At 37.9% G+C, this 16,720-nt stretch overlaps 1 protein-coding gene across 4 annotated transcripts in view; it reads left to right on the top strand.

The window, feature by feature from the left end:
- DENND1A (DENN domain containing 1A) overlaps positions 1 to 16,720 on the top strand; it is a 178,518-nt gene that overhangs the window by 99,196 nt on the left and 62,602 nt on the right. For all 4 annotated transcript variants that reach the window (XM_072353161.1, XM_072353160.1, XM_072353158.1 and 1 more), the window contains exons 12-13: positions 3,066 to 3,167; positions 8,851 to 8,976. In XM_072353161.1, the coding sequence (XP_072209262.1) occupies positions 3,066 to 3,167; positions 8,851 to 8,976 (228 nt within the window). The remainder of the gene's footprint in view (positions 1 to 3,065; positions 3,168 to 8,850; positions 8,977 to 16,720) is intronic.

Raw genomic sequence — 16,720 nt, 5'->3', positions numbered from 1 at the left:
GAGTGTGACTCGGTGCTTTTTATGGTAGGAGAAGCAAAAGTTGCCAGCAGTAAATGGTGAAAATAAAGTAACGTTTAGAACAAATGTTATTAGTAGTATTGATGTATATTTCTTCTGGCATATGACCCAAGTACAGCAGAGGCACACCTCTTAACATTTCTATATAGTTCCTCAGTATTTTTGTTAACTTTCATGGGAAACATTTAAATTAGTTGAAGTGTGGCTGCTTGTGAGCAGGACAGGTTGCACTAACTGCTGCATATTTACTGACCTAGTGTTTAAGGCCCCCTGGAGTTTGTTTGAAAAGTTAAGAGATTTTCACAGTAAAGGTGCCATTTCTGAAATTTAAAGTGCTCTTTTCACCAGGAGATAAGTTCTCTCTGATTAAGTCAGTAATTCTTACTAAGCCATGTTTATAGAGGCCATAAACAATGGGTTCAGTGTGCTTGTTAAACCAGCTTTCCTTACCTCTCCACTCTTTTAAACAGAGACATATAAAATAAAAGGCAGGTGTAGATGTTAGTCCGATTTGGGTGCGTTTAGATGATTAATTATGGCTACAAGGAGTCCAGGAAGGATGGTTAAAAAAGGCTTGCAGTTGTAATCTGTGATGTTCAGTTTCACTGAATCACTTCCTTTGGCCCAGCAAATCTGTAATGTGCAGAAAGTTTAGATAAGCAAACAGGAATATTAATGTTTTCTCTTGTTTTTACTTCTCCACATTTTCTGCAAAATCTGACCATACCGATCATAGTCCGCACTATTTAGCAGGTATCATCTCATTTGTAAATGCTGTTTGCATATTCAGGAAGTTGTGAAATGTGGAATATGGCTGTATACAGTTTAGTGGCTGCTTTTCTGTAATTTGAGAGATCTGGGACAGCTTGCAAGGCATACCTGTGAAATAACCTTCATGTTGTTGCAATTTGTAGCGTGCAGTGGGATTTAATCTGAAAACAGCAATTGGATGCTTGGAGTTTTTATTGAAATTCCAGCAGAGTAAATACTTTAATTTCCAGGTTCAGCTCGGCTGATACGTATTGCAGTCAGCTAAAGAACCATTTGATTATTTTCAAAAGCCCTTATATCTATCTGAGAATATCTTTATTAAAAAGTGTAGTGATATGAAAGTAAACAGCTCATGGTGGATCAATCAGTCTGCGTTTCTCTGGGATAAGGCACAAATGGACCATTGAAAAACTGTATTATTTATTTATTTATTTATTTTGAGTGCAGTGCCAGAGAGATGCTATAAATCAAGTTATTCTCTGGTGTTTTATTAAATTTGAGCGTTTGTCTCCAGGGAAATCCACCGTCTTAATACGTCTATTGAGGTGTTTAAAGTAAGGTTGTGCTCTTTACTCTGTAAAGACATAACACAGCATTTAAATGTTACCCTGCCTTTCTGATACAGTCATTTCTGAGCTGTATGTGGAGGTGATTACAGTGATCAGCATTTATAGTCCATGCACTGTGAACTGAATCCCATTGTACTATATGCCTTGGCAGATATATGCTTGTGAAAAGCCTATGTGGCTGCAGAAAATCCCAAAGTTTTGCTGAAGGGAAAGTTCAAAATCATCACCAGAGTTACAGAAACGCCCATCGACAACTTGGAGCACATTTGTTGCTTCTTTGGCAGGAATCAAGAGAAGGTTTTAATTTCTTCTGTCTTGTCCTACTAGCACTTGATTTTGACAAGCTTCTGGCTTTAGTTAAGTACCTTGCAAGACCTTTTTGTATGGGCTTTTTAGACTCCTCTGAGTATAAGTGAGATTTTTAATTTTCTGAAACAGGAAGGAGCAAATCAGTTTGTCTGGTGCTTCCGGACTCCTAGAAGGAGCGAGACTCCTGGATTGCTTTAGAGTTTATCAGATGCAGCCAAGGGAGTGACCTTTGGTTCCTGAAATGGAGAGGAAAGTACCTTGGTTTATCATGCGGTACTTGTGCTTTTTGTATGGAAAGCATTAAATGTAGGGTGTTTTTGTTTTTTTTTTTCCATTAAAGAAAATCCTCACAGAAGACCTAAACTTAAATGTCTACAAAATGTTTTTAATAGTTATTGGCTTTTTTGTTTGTTCTCCCCCCACCACTCCTATAACTACACAGCAGCTTTATTTATAGACAGAGAACTGAGCCTTGAAAACTGAAGGTAATTATTTAGATGCCTAAGGCTCAACGTTGCCATTGTTTTAGAGCTCTAGTTCCTTTCGTTTAAAGAAAACAATTCCCTCCACCCCACAAAATCTTAATTACAATATGTGAATGTGTTTGTTCATTTTCTTCCTTGATAACACACATTTAGTACTGCATATCATAAGTATTTGTGTTCTTGAATGTTTGTTTACAGCGCAGTGGGAAATTTCCTTGATCACCATATTTTGCAGTTAAGCTTCTTCTGGTTTTGAACTTAGAAAACTGAATTTGCAAAGGGCGTAACTTTAGTTAGGAAAACAAAAAGCCAGCAACAGAAAAAATCAAGAAGAGAACATTATGATTCAATTGACTTGATAGTGGAAATAGTGTCAAAATAAATACTTAAAAGTTGTTCTTGTTTCTCTGCATTAGAGGTACAAGATTCAGCACTGATTCAGAAGTCGAGCTGCATTCTTTACTTAACACATCTCTTACCTGCTGGAGAAGCCACTAATTATTGTTATTTAAATTAGTTTACAAATAATAAAAAAAAAAAGCTTCAGATCTTTACTTTGCTAGAAGCTGTTCAGTGTACGAGCAGCGTGTCAGTGTTAAGATGAACATCAGCAGAGGTGCTTGAAGTAACCCCGCTTGAATAATCTCAACCAGTAACCGTGTGGTTTCAAACCACATTTCAGAATGAGCAATCTTAGGAACTCCCTTCCACAAACTGAATGTTAATTCTTTAACACTAAGGTGAAAAAATAAAACAAGCAGTGACAGGAAGACAGGAATGTTGATGTTTTCTTTAAGTGCTCAAGTATTGTAACACCGTGATGTTGTGCTGTCAGTTGTGTACTTTATGCATAGGATTTAACTCCTAGTATTTATACCTTCCTTTCTCTTCCCTTGAATTTGCTTATCTTTAGAAAGTGAGAAACATGGCCCTGGAAGATGTAGTGATTCTTAATGTAGACACCAACACACTGGAAACCCCTTTTGATGACCTTCAGAGCCTACCTAATGACGTGGTATGTATTAAATATATTTTATTCAACCATTCCATTTTGTAGAACCATAAATGCGTTTGACCTATTTGTACCTTCAGGTGTCCCATTGTGCTGCTCTTAATATTTTGAGCAAACTGTTCTACCTCACTTGAGTTTTGATGAGCACGGTGCATTTTCATCCTGAACTTTGATACTAAGTGGGCTGTTTCACATTCATGTCTATCACTGCTCAATGCAAATAATTAACAAACTTATTCTTGTTCTCATTATAACTTCTGGTAATTTATTTTTTAGTAATTTGATAGAAATGTAATATTCGTGTTTGATATATCCCTTTACTGGGACAAAAATACATTCAGCTTTCTTCTTGCTGCTATAATTATCTTCAACGAAGAGTGGAAATGTGAATCAGAGTGTAAGAAGATATTTTTGAGTCAGAGGGTGACTGTTTAGGAGAAAAGGGAAAATCTGTGGGGTTTTTTGTTGTTTCTTTCTTTAACTAGTTCAAAATATTGCTCTGGCAGAAAGATCTATACCTTTTCATGTGTAGTTGAGAAATAAAATTGATATGCAGGGAGCTCAATATGAGCTGGTCTGTTTGACGAAAAATTCAAGTAATGGTGAATACCCGGTGCCTCCTACTGTGACATCCCGTCATTTCTCTATGATCTGTGAGCCATTCTTCGAAAACAGTGAGCTGAAGATAAAAGGTCCGTCTGATTGTGAACATGTTGGCTTTAGTCAAGCATTTAGTCTATAAAAGTTACTTCCATGAATCTTTCTGGCTTTTTATAGTTTTTCATTTTGATTTCACTCCCAGCATCCAAATCTGCCAGCTGGTCATCACTCGTGCCATTATCCGCAACCCGGGAAATGACAGACTTGTAAATTTCACGAAATTATGTAAGAAATGTCTGGATAACAGTGAGTGCTGGGCCTCAAACATGTATATGATTTGTCAACAATCAAGTATTATATTAGACTTTATGAGACTTCATTAAAGGAGCTGTTGTAGGTGCACTGTAGAACATCAGAAGAGACTTCACCAATAAACACAGAACTTCAAGCTTTGGAATGCAGTAAATTTTAAGAGACTTCCTTCCTTTCGTTATTTACTTTTACTTTATTTTTTTAACAGTAAAGAGTTGTGTTTTATTAGTTCAAATTTCTTGATTCAGTTTTCCACAGGTCTGTTTAAAAGCTACATTTTATCTTGGAGGATGTTTGGAGCATAGCAGAGGAAGTGCTGCCAGCAAATTCAATTAACTGGCATGGCTCACAAATAGCATGTAGGGTGTAATTTTTTTTTTCTTCTTCACAACTGCTACATAAATACAGCTGGGATTAATATTTGTTGTAACAAAGCTTAAACTTGAATTGTGTTGCTTTGTGTAATTAATGTTTGGGATCACTGTTTATGTCTTACTTAGCTTCGTTTCATTATTTTCGTTACCTAGATAATAAAGTATTCTCCTCCAGGTCTTTTCCTTTCCCTCATACTGCTTAATATTTGGCTTTGACCACTAGAGAGCAGCTGCTCTTCTTTGCAAGAATTGAATTTCTGTCAGTTCTTTCATGCATCATGTGTTTGGAACTGTAAGTGGATCAAGTTGTTCATCTCAGCAGGGAGACTCTAAAGCCAATCCATTATACTTTTTTTTTTTTTTTTCTTTCTTTTTCTTATTTATTTTATTTCTTCCCTGGAAGGATGGGGAGACTCTGAGCGTGTGTCCCCCCATGGATCTCAGTCCAAAAAGTTGCATTTATGATCTGAGAAACTAAAAACGTCTTCAACAATTTCATGCTCATAAATAGCTGTTTTGCCAGACTGTTCTGCCAGTTTTCTACTCAGTGTGAGCAGCAAGTAATTCATGCACTGCTGAATATGCACGATAGTTACTTTGCTAAATTAAATGTACCTATCTTCAGTAGTGAGGACAAACATCTGTGTGATGCATTTGCCATTGAGTAATTAATCCAGTGGAAAAATTGTAAAGCTCTTTTTATTTTTTCCCTCTCCTTAAACAGCCTTTTAAATCAAGTAAAACAATGCCTTGAAGCCCTATCATTATTTTGGAGTTTGAAGTAGTGGACCATACTCAGGTTTCAGGATAGTGATGTTGCTACCTATACAGTAGTATAGTATATCAGCAGTCTCAGATAAACTTTCACTGCTGTTACTCCTACTGTCTAGATGAACAGGGGCTATAGTGAAATGTCTTCCCAGTTAATGTTTGCATTGCAGGAGCAGGACAGTATTGAGACAGTTCTGGAGGAACCAGATTAAGTCATTTCTTTGCCTTGGTTACCTTGGCAGTACCGGGCAGCAAGCAGAATTCAGGTTGGGTCCCTGAAAATCAAGGTGTGTACTACTGTGTTACTGATTAACTGAAACGTGAAAACTGTCCCTCCATCACCTTCTGCTTCTGATAGCTTGCTGAAAATCTGGCAGCATGAGAGCACCCTGGGAAGTAACTTTCCTTTAAAATAGTCAATATTAAAAGAAGAGATTTATTAAGGACTGTGATTACAATAAGTGCATCTGCTGCTGACAAGTCTCCTACACCACCGTCTGTGTTGCAAGGAATAGCAAAGAGAGGGGGTAGTAATTTTTTTTTTTTTTTTTTTATGCAACCCTTATGGATTTATCATGTATTTCCAAATAAGTGTCATCTTCTAGGCTTAGTTGTAGCCAGAGCTTCATATTACAAGGAATAAAGGACGAACTGACTCTGTCAACTTGTAGTTTTTATTAAATGAAGCCCTGCTGCAATGCCTAATGTACAGTATGCAGCAGTAAAAAGATCTTACGTATCTGATGACTCTGTATTGTACATTTGTACTGCTCTATGAATGTTTTAGGCTGTCAGTAATTTGGTTTTGTCCATTCGTTAGCAAGTTGCTACAAGTGGGAAGCCTGTGTTACGTTTTTTCCACTTAGTGGGAAATTAACTGCTTATAGGAGAGCAAGAAGTACTAAACTACAACTCTACAGGAAAGCCATTTTCTTAAAGGTGAATCCATTTTTATATCTTAGACTGTGTTGCAATAGAATGTTTCTTGCTTTATTCATGTTGACAACTGAAAAGCCTTGGACCTAATTAAAAGAATTTCCACTAGCACCTTTACTGAACCATTTCATTATGCTGCATTGCACAGATTGCATTTTGAAACATGGTGATAGTTTAAATCTGACCTTTAAACCTGAACTGCCAGAAGTATAAAAATCTTCTTTAAAACACTCTCAGGGTAGACTGCATGTATATGTGTCTGTTTGGCTAGAAATAATCTTCATATCGAGTGGTCACAGTCTTATTTTTATCAAAGTACTACTGTTTCTTTTAGGCAAGAGAAAATCATAATTTTGCTTGTGTGCTAAGCAGAACTTTGTACTGCAAAATCTAATTTGTCCTGTGTATTAACTTTTACCAGAGTAAAAAATGAACCTTTTTTCTCTTACTTATTAGTCTCTTAACATTTAGTTTTCTTAAAATAATGACATTCCTATTGCAATTACTTGATAGAGGGAATAAATGAATGCATACATAAAACAGACATCATACAGTGTTAGATTTAATCTTAGGGGGAACAAATGAGCTGAAAGCTTAAGGAATAAGCAAAATATCTATCAGCATTCTCTAGAGAAACTGAAACACAGTTTTTCAAACTTTCAGTTTGTTTTGTGGCTGAGAATAGTCTTCCTTGTACACAGATGGTTAAAACACGCTAATGGTTAAAAAAAAAAACCAACAAAACAAAACACATATAAAAGTGTTTGAAATGGATTTAGAAGTTTTTCATGGACAGAAGCATTTTGTTTCATTTTTAAGATCTACCTGTAAATGATCTACTTAACACAGGAAATGAAGTCCTGTTTCATCATCACAACTATTGTTGGAGTCCTTCAGACACGGAAGAGTTCAGTGTGTTGTTCCAGTTTGAAATCTGATTAAGCTGTTACAGTTGTAGAATATGAGAAATCTTTGAGAGTCATGATCTCACGGAATATCTGTGAGCTTGATTTTGGGACGTGGTAGCCTTTCCACTGAGTCTCTTATCCTGTATTATGTCAGTATGTTCTCATAGGCTCATTAGCGCATGGATCATTGACATAAGCCACAGCATCCCAATGTATAAACAGTACTGGACATGCTCTTGATTATTTCTGTTACCCTATATAGCCATAATGAAAATTCTATAATAGATGCTGCAGGGAAAAAAAAAGTTTAAAAAAAAGTTAAAAAAAAAAAAAAAAAAAAAGTAAAAGCAAATCTTTTTAAAATTGTTTTAATAAAAATAGGTGGAAATATCTAGTTTTATATATTTATGTATTTAAAACCTCACAACACGATCAGGAATTACTCCCTTCCCTATGAAAACAACAAAGGAGTGATGTGCTTTCCAGAGAGGTAAAACTGAAGCAAATGAGCAGTTCCCTAATTCCAAATTACTGAAGGCAAGCTTGTAGCAAAACTCCAAGACAGAAAAAACTCATGATATAATTTTGGAGATATGGATGAGGCCAGAATAAGCTTTTTTGTTCTGAGATGTAGGATAAGGTTCTGGAAATGTCCTGGAAGTTAATCTGAAGATTTGAACCACTGGGGTATGTTTTATGAGGTACTGTCCAGACTCCCGCAAACACAGTCGGTTGTGTTCACTGTGGCAGAATCTCCCAGTTTGTTAACCTGTACTCCTAAAATAGCTGTTTGGTGCTGGTCCAGAGGAGTTTTTCAGAATAGCATTTGAGTTAAGGGAAGTCTCACTTTTTATTGACAGAATTATGTCTTTAAAGATGTAATAGATAGGTATTTTCATGGAGTCATGTTCTTGTGCAAGTTGGGGTGAGTGAGGCTTTCCTGCATCCTGTGGGAGTGCCAGCTCCTTTGCTTTCCTTGTGACAAATCCCACCGCGCTGAGCTGCCTTAAGAGCACTGGTGGAATTTGTTGTTTTGTATTGCTGGGTGTTCTGTGAGATCTGTCTCAAAAAATTACCTTGTCCTAGTTCTGTCTTCAGTACCAAAAAATTGCTACTGACATAACTATTTGTTAATGATTTAACAAACCCGATAACGGTTGCAGCACAGGCTTGGCAAGCTTGATGTTTGTCTTTGAAAGATTTTTTATCTCCTTTCACGGCCTGTGTTTGGGAGAGAAAAATGCTGTCACTAACAATAACATATAGGTACACCACCTTAGTTCAGCAGCTCTCAGCACCAGGAAAGGTATCAAACTAAGAACCTCCTTGTGTGTCTGAGCAGTGCTGAGTGCAGAGAACAGCAGTGGATGACTCTTACAACTTCAGCTCTGGTCTATGTAGAAAACATCTGCATATGGAGGGCGAAGCAGGGTGGGCACATGGGCAGCCCGGCCTCCACAGGAATGCTGCTGTTGATGCAGGGCTGGAAGAAGTGGTGGGCTCGGTGCTCTGCCCTGCACTGGGTGCCCGCTGTCAGGTGTTCGTGTGGGCACCTCTGTGTGGGAGGGAGGGCTGAAATGAAGCTGTTGTTATCCTGATGGTTCCACAGTAGTCAAACCTGGGAGGACGGAAATGGCAGAGTAATAATTTTAGAGCGGAAGACTTCAACTCTGAATTAATGATGTCCTTTGTTGTTGTAACTGTTGTTGTGGTGAGAGCTGTGTCCCGTGGTGTGAAGCTTTGCTTGTGATACGAGAGTCACCTGCACTGGTGGTGTGATTTCAGGTTTCTGCTCTGAAGAACAGATTGAAGAAAGTTTCTACAACCACTGGAGATGGTGTTGCCAGAGCTTTTCTAAAGGCGCAGGCGTCTTTCTTTGGGAGCTACAGGAACGCACTGAAAATCGAACCCGTAAGTGGGGAAGAAGTTGGGCTCTGTGGGGTGGGTGGGGGGACCAACAGGAGTTCAAAGTGCGTAACCCACTGCCTGAGGTCTGTATTTTGGCCGCCTGGATGATCAACTATAAAGAAATGCAACGAGCGTGACCAGTCACATAGAGAGAAAATCTCTCAGGACAGCAAAGAGAGTTGCTTCCTTTAGAAGAGAATAAAATTAAAAGAAAGATGACAAAAATTATTCATTAATGATCACAGGAAGCTATTGTGCAGCTGACCAGCAAAACCTCAGTATTCACTGTACTGTTTTTGAAGGCAGTAGAAGATTTGTTTCCTTTAATGTGATATATGTGTAAATTTGAAACAAATAAATGCCAATTATAGAATCACATGTTTTAAGAAGATAGTAAAAATTAGCGAAGAAATTGTGCTTTTATAGGAAAAAAGAATGTCTGGAGTTCTGACTATTGACACTAAATGTCCTCTTGCAGAAATTCAGTCTCGTGCTTCTGGTTCAAAAACTGATCTGTAGTTAGCAATGATTCCATGCCATCTGAGCGGGGGAAAGATTTTTCAGTACTTGATCCTTTATTTTATTGCTGCTAGTGAGGCATCTGCTCCTGGCTTACTGCAAGTGCTTCGTGGACTTAAATACAAGTAATTCCAGCCAAATTCACTTATTTCCATGTTTTGTGACATTTCTATGAGGTACTTAGGAGGTTTCTATTAAAGTGTGTGCGTTAGCTGATAGAGTCAAGAGAGATGAAGTGATGAGCACTAAGGTGTAATTTGTGAGATACATTCCAGAAATATGGGGAAATGGGACAAGTGAAAATACTAAGTGTAGAGTGTTCAGCACAACACTCCCAGAAAGTGCCATGTATATTCTCTTCCTATCCCTAAATCTTAATCAGGGGAAATTTAAGCATATGCAGTGACAAATCTCAGTGTGGTGGTCACAGGCTTATTTGATCTGCTGCTGTTTTGACCACTGGCTGCTTCAGAGGATGTCTGTAGAGGGGAAACCATGCTCTTGCCTTAACATCACCATCTCTCATCAACAAACATTTGTAGGTAGGGCAGGAAGCTGGTGGTACCTGCAGAGAGCTTGAATACCCCTTGGAGATGCTAAAACACATTCTGAGTGTGAGTGGGGAGGGTAAATGAGGGGAGTGAGAATGAAGGCTTGCTAGTTGAACGAAGGTGTATTTTGTCTTTTGCTTTTCTATGAAGACAATTTGTCTACATGCCAGACGTTTTTACTAGTACTTGCCAATCTAATTTTGGTCGTTGTGTAAAAGAAAGGAAGTTGAATGGCTAGCACAGTGTTTCTTGAGGTTCAAGATGTTTCTATTATTAAAATCTCATCATTTCTGTTGTTTGTTTTACATGTTATTCTTAATGCCAAAGGGAAAAAACTACTCAGTCTGAATTTTAGAGTCTTGTTATCAGCATCAAATAAGCATTTCTCCAAGAAGCCATATTCAAGGTTCAAAAAGGACTTTTGCAATCAGTGTAATTCCTTCTACTTCTTACTTGGGGAAATGCATGTGTGGCATGCGGGGGGGGATGGAAGGGGGGGGAATAAATAGCATCAACTTGTACGTGTGTAGTTGGGTGTAAGTATTGTGCTTTCAGAGGTGAAATAGTGGTAGATATTTTAATTGTTGTCCATATAAATAACAAGGATGTCAGGGAGACTTCCCCTTATTTACACAGGCCGTCTTGTTCTCTGATGCTCCTCCCCGTAGTTGCCAGGCAACTCTGGGAATATTGGTGTGTGCTTTGCCTGGGTGTGTGAGATTATCTAGTTAAGGAATTTGTGAAGAAAAATAAAAATTCAAATTGCTTTTCTGGAAATACCATCTGGTATTTTGAAGGCTGAATGTTAAAGATGAACATTCCAAATTAGTTGACAATGGCACATCCCTAGAAATAGCAACTTCAAGGGACAGTGAACCTCAGAAGTAGAAGAAATTTAGTTTGTGTGTGATTTTATCAAAGAAAATGTGTAAATATAATTGCCCAGATATATTATAAACTGCATCTTTAAGGATTGAGAGCCAAAAAAATTTCAAATCATTATTTCCCAAGTTATACATTAAAAATCTGATTTCTGATTATAAATTTTAATATCATTTAATATCATGTCCTATGTAAAAATAATTTGCAAAACATAGAAAGTGTGTCTTTCACGTGCTGAGCACATCAGGATCAAATGGCCTTGGTTCTGTTTCCAGCTCTGCCACTGGGCAGCTTGTAGGGTATTGAGTAGGTCACACAACTACTCTAATCTTTGCTTCATTTTGAAGTATGCCAACAGTGAAATCAGTTGCTGAGAAACTTTTGTTGCTCTTGGGAAAACCATGTTTCAAAGTTAACTCAAAGCTGTTGGAAAACTTCATCTCAAGAAGATGCAGCAAAGCTGCAGGCAGTAGTACATAATGCAGCAAAATGATCAGAAATGTACTCATTATGTTCACAAAAGGAAATGTGAATATAATAGTAAGCCATCATCATTGACAATTTGGAACTTAACTGACATCTTTCAGCTTAAAGCACTGTTTTCTGGAGTGGGGCACTTTGGATGCTTCACTGGAAATACCTCTCTTTGCTCTTATGCAGTTCCATCTTTGCATGGCAGTTACATTCACTGTTGGTGGCTGAGTAGCTCAGTTTGCTGTGTTTGTGGGCTTTGTACAAACAGGTGTTCTAAGTGGTTACAGCACACAACTGAGATCCTTGCAAAAGAAATGAGGGGTGATGGGAGTTTCTCGTTTGATGGTGGATGCGGCAGCTCTTTGGTTGCTGTCCACTGACAGGTCAGTCTGCAAAGACCACAGCTGCTAACTTGAACCAATTTAATGCCTGTTTGGAAAAACTGTTTTGAAATTGTTACTGATTTCAATGGTTGTAAATCAAATATATTTTATATTTCTGAGACAAGTACAAAACCCGCTGGCAGACACAGCTACTAAGAAAAGGACAGAGTGTATCTTCAGATATCCCCATCTTTATTTTTTTTTCTTGTTGCCTTCATGTCAGTGTAGATGTGTGCCATAAGCAATACTGCTTGCAATGTAGTTTGTTGTATTTGCTGTCCTGTAACTCAAGAAATCTGGCTGTTCTTTAGAATTATTGATCCTAAATCAAAGAACTGATGGCTTTGCCTCCTTCCATAGTTTTCTTAAGGCAATTTAATTGCACAGACCGTCTCATCTGGCAGGAGTTGACTTTCTGGGATAAATGGTGTGAAGTTATTTTTCATTAGTCTGTGTAGGCCCAGAATGTGTCACATGGCAGACCTGCAGACTTTATGTTCGTTGTATATTTCATTGTTAGGAGCTCGTACTCTGGAAGCTTCTAATCCAAAGATTGTAATCTTATGAATTGTGCTTCCAAATCAGCGCAAACAGAGGGTCACTGCTGCTGTGACCCTTCTGAGGAGTTCAGTAGCTATGACTTCTACATGAAAACACATATCCAGATAGTGCAAACTGCAGCTGTAATCATAAATGTTGATGTAACATAACTGATTCATTTATGCTTTCTACTGTGCATTATGTGTTTCTGGAAATTGCTTTAAGCCAGATAGATTGTGTGAAAGTATATCTCTTACACGTGGTGTACTTACATCTCCACAAACCTCTGCTGCTGTCAGGTGCAGTAAATCACTTTAGAAGTGGTGTGTTTACTTTGGCTGTATTGATGCAGATTGTTAATGTTAAGAATGTTACTTAAATCTGTAGCAGTGTTACCATTGTCAGCACTTTGTTCACGATTTTTTATTAAATTCCCAATGTTTTGCCGTTTGTGGAGGGGATGTTTTTATTATACTGCGGTACCTTCGAGTTGTTTGTTGTACTTAAAAGTTGTGTGTATTGGTAACCGGGTGGGAATGGGGGGAGAAACAATACGACCTGTTATCTGCGCCGCGGGTGTTGCCTGTGCACTTTGCTATGCTGACACCTAGCGGTTAGCAGCAGCATTTCGTTGATCTTATTTCACTGATAATCTTTGTTAAGAATCAATCATCATCACATCTGTGATGTAGGTAAGTTCACTGACTTGATTCACTAAAAGCCGTAGCAGGTTGGGTGTGATGCAGTACAGTGAATTGGTTTGAGGTTTGTCATGCCCATATAGGTAACATAAACCACATGAGGTGCTTTTTCCCCCAGAACTCATGTGGGGTAGCTCAGCTGCAGGCTCCAAGTTGGGCAGTCTTCTGAAATGACAGGCTGTGTGCTCTCTGGATATGTGGTCCATCCAGTAGATATTGCAGCAGGCCTTATGTATTCTGAATACAACTTACTTTTTTGCTGGAAGGTTTGAAAAGCTTATTTACTTGCACTGTATAATCTAAACATTTCAGTTGACAGATCTTTGTTCCTTTTTTTATTTTGTTGCCATAAATACACTGTAAGGTGAAAACTTGTGCTTTTCTTGAGTGCTGCTATGTTTTAATGGATAATTAAGGAAGTTAATTTTAATATTCATAATCCAAATAGATATCAGCAGCAATGTGTTGCTGCAGGTAGTTTTCAACTTCACAGTTTTGATTTGATAATTCCTCATTACATGCAGACACTGCAGAATTTGATATTTTCTTAGTGACTCAGTATACATGGCATGCTAAACTGAGAGGTATTTGTAATACAAGGTGAAATAAAGCAAATTGTTTTCCTTCTGATCTTCCTCTGAGGAAGCCTGTCTGTGCATGAGATTCTGATGTTTGTTTGGATTTGAATCATGCTGCCCTCGTTTGTTTTTAAAGTTGATTATGGATTTATTAATGCAAATATTAGAGTGGTGAACTCTGCCTTGTTTGTGAAACTGCTTCTTTCTTGTATTGAAAAAGCTGTATAAATCTGATTTTGATGGAAATGACAAGTATCTATCATTTTTTACACTGGATTCATACAGTAGCAATGTATGTGGGTAGTTGCAGTGTGTGCCAGTATGTGGCTCTAATTTGTAGCAAAGTCTCTGAGGAGGTGAGATTAATACAGTTTCCATAGTTGTAGTGAGAACTGCAGTCTGTATTATTTGGCTTTTGCTGTTTTCTTGAGCCCAACAAAATCCTTTATTGCTCCGCTCTCCTTGAGAGGCCCTTCTCTCTATCTGCAAATGAATTGCAATGGAGCAATAACATGTTATCTATTGAGCTTTGCCTTCATTCTAAACAAACCAAGTCTGAAAAGTGAGGGAGGAAAAGAGCAAGGAAAACTGATTGTATTGTAAGTGTAATTGTAATTTTATGTAGGCGTTGTGAAACCAATATCAAACTGGAAAAAAAATAAATAAATAAAAAAATTGGTTTTAGCGTCACGTGAAGAATTAATTTATTTTTACACCTTTGTGATTAGTTAATCAGTATTTCTCAGTTTATCAGCCTGTCCAACTGTTCCTTGTATAACTGAATAATTTCTGACTAACTTCAGTTCTTCTGGATTGAACTGATTTAAATTTGACTTAAATATTCTTTAGATACATCCATCTCAGATTAACCAACATCTCGGAGGACAGAGTGAGTGTACTTTTCCACTTTCACACTTGCTGTGGACTCTCTGTGGTACAATCAGTTGGTGATTTATGAAGTGGACAACTGTGTGTTTAAGACCTTATGAAACTCCCTAATCTTAATATGAACCTGTACCTGTTGAAACTATATAACTCAGTTTTCAAGCTGCTTTATCTGAATTACATTGTATGTATGCATACATTTCTGGCTTAGTTTTGTTGTCCTTTCAAGCCCTGCTAATTTATATTTGAATTCTAAACAGAGAAGATGGTGTATTACTATTTTTCATAATTGGAACTTCAGTGCAAGTTTTCTGTGAGTAATTGTGGGGAAAAGGAAAACAACAACGTGAATAGAAAAAAGAAAGTGTTTTCTTTTATAACAATAATATTCAATTCATTGTAAGGAAATGAGTCATTTCAGTTTGTGCTTTTGTCATAGCTCCTCAGCAGTGTAAGGGCTTCTGGAGAAAGAGCAGGACATTGGACTTTCATAAGGATCATGTAATGAAACAAAGGTATCTCCTGTATGGCATTTCCAACTTTTCTGCCTTGGTGTAGGAGTGTAGAGACATCCCTGGAGAATTGCTCTCTGCCCTTGTTCTCTGCTGACAGTTTCTGTTATCCAGTCCGGTAAAGATAGCAGTCATGTCTGCACTGCTGTGTATCCACACCTCTGGAGACATGGGTTTCAATTGCACTTCTCTTGGCAGTTAGCTGGCCTCTGAGCTCTCCCTGTCTGCAGGGCACACAGCCTTCTGGCTCTGCTTCCACCAGTGCCCCTGCAGCACACAACATGAAGATGTTCTCCAGTTCTAATGTTGAGTTGGTGTAAAGATTTCACAGTGTAAGATACTTCTGATGTACTGTTGACTTATCAATTGTAAGTAGGTATTAACTTTGATTCCACCCCTGTTACAAATTCCCTCCTTCCAATCTGGGCCACTATCACAGTAAGGATTTTTCCATACTCTGAGGATAGTTTGGTCATCTTTAGTTCTGTTGTTTTTGTACCTCTAAGAATTATTATGCTTCTGGGAAGTACAATGACAAATCGATACGCATCAAAGCAGCGATGTGATGCTGTGATGTAAGGCCAGTGCATTATTTTATATCAGTCTCTTTCTCAGACAGGCACTGTCATTTCCTTTAACAGTTCCGGAGCCATGAGATCCGAGTGGGCAGGTGTCAGAAAAGGAGAATAGATAACATGGGATGCAGAGTAAAGAAGCAAGTGCCAGATTTGTCCGAATGGAAGTTTTGTTGGGATGTGTGTATGCAGGAGCACAAAACGTGTGTGTTACATACTGGCACATAATTTACTTTGAAAATGCTCTGTAGCATTTGATGCTTTATCTTCTGTGAAGTCTGATTGTTGCCATGGTGATTTTTTTTATTTTTTAAGTTATTCAGTGGAAGGGTAAATAGTTGTTTCCAGCTCCCAGGAGCTGCCACATCTCAGTTACTTCCATGTAACCACCACTTGTGTTACTTATTTTTTTTCTTCCCCTCTAGATGTAAGTTTTAAAGATATGCATTGTACACAGAACTGATGGATCCTTTCCATGAGAGTTGTCTTGGTATGCCAGAGTATTGTAGTGTTGTAAGAGCATTTGTTCACAGGTAGAAAAACCAATGAAGGAGCTGCACTGGTGATTACGTTGTATGTGTACAAACTGCTCAGAAAAAACAACAACACTGCAGGGCAAATGGTGAGCAGAAGCATATATAAAGTAAAGTACTTCGCTTTCAGTTTTATTGCGATCCTTTCCAGACAGCATCTTTGGCCCATATAGCTTTGCATTTTTATTTTACTTGCTGTCGTGTCAGCTCACTGCTGTGTGCCTGTATAGGCAGTCTGGTAGTGCCTGTGTGATGGCAGTTCCCCAGCCTCATCCTGCTGGCTTTACTGATAGGAGTGCAAAGTGACAGAGTATAAAACCTGAGTTTTTTACATTATAAAAGTGGAGATAAATTGAATTCTTTTATATTCGGGAATTGAGACTTTTTTCCCAGTATGAAGACATTGTGGTAACTTGTGAAAAAGTTGTTTTAGTTACTGGGGAAATATTGTTTTATTTTGCTTCTGAGTAATTCGTATTTGCATTTCACTCCTGTTGCTGTGTTCTCTCTATCAGTAATGCTATTGCTGTAGACAGATTTCAGCCTTTGTGCTGTTTTATACCTTAAAAAGGCTTTTTTCCCCCTAATAACACATTTATGGCTCTTCAAAATGC

Source organism: Excalfactoria chinensis, chromosome 18 (assembly GCF_039878825.1).
Source record: "Excalfactoria chinensis isolate bCotChi1 chromosome 18, bCotChi1.hap2, whole genome shotgun sequence".
Taxonomy (NCBI): Eukaryota; Metazoa; Chordata; class Aves; order Galliformes; family Phasianidae; genus Excalfactoria; species Excalfactoria chinensis.
Note: the sequence above shows the minus strand (reverse complement) of the source record. Positions and strands in the feature narration are given on the sequence as shown.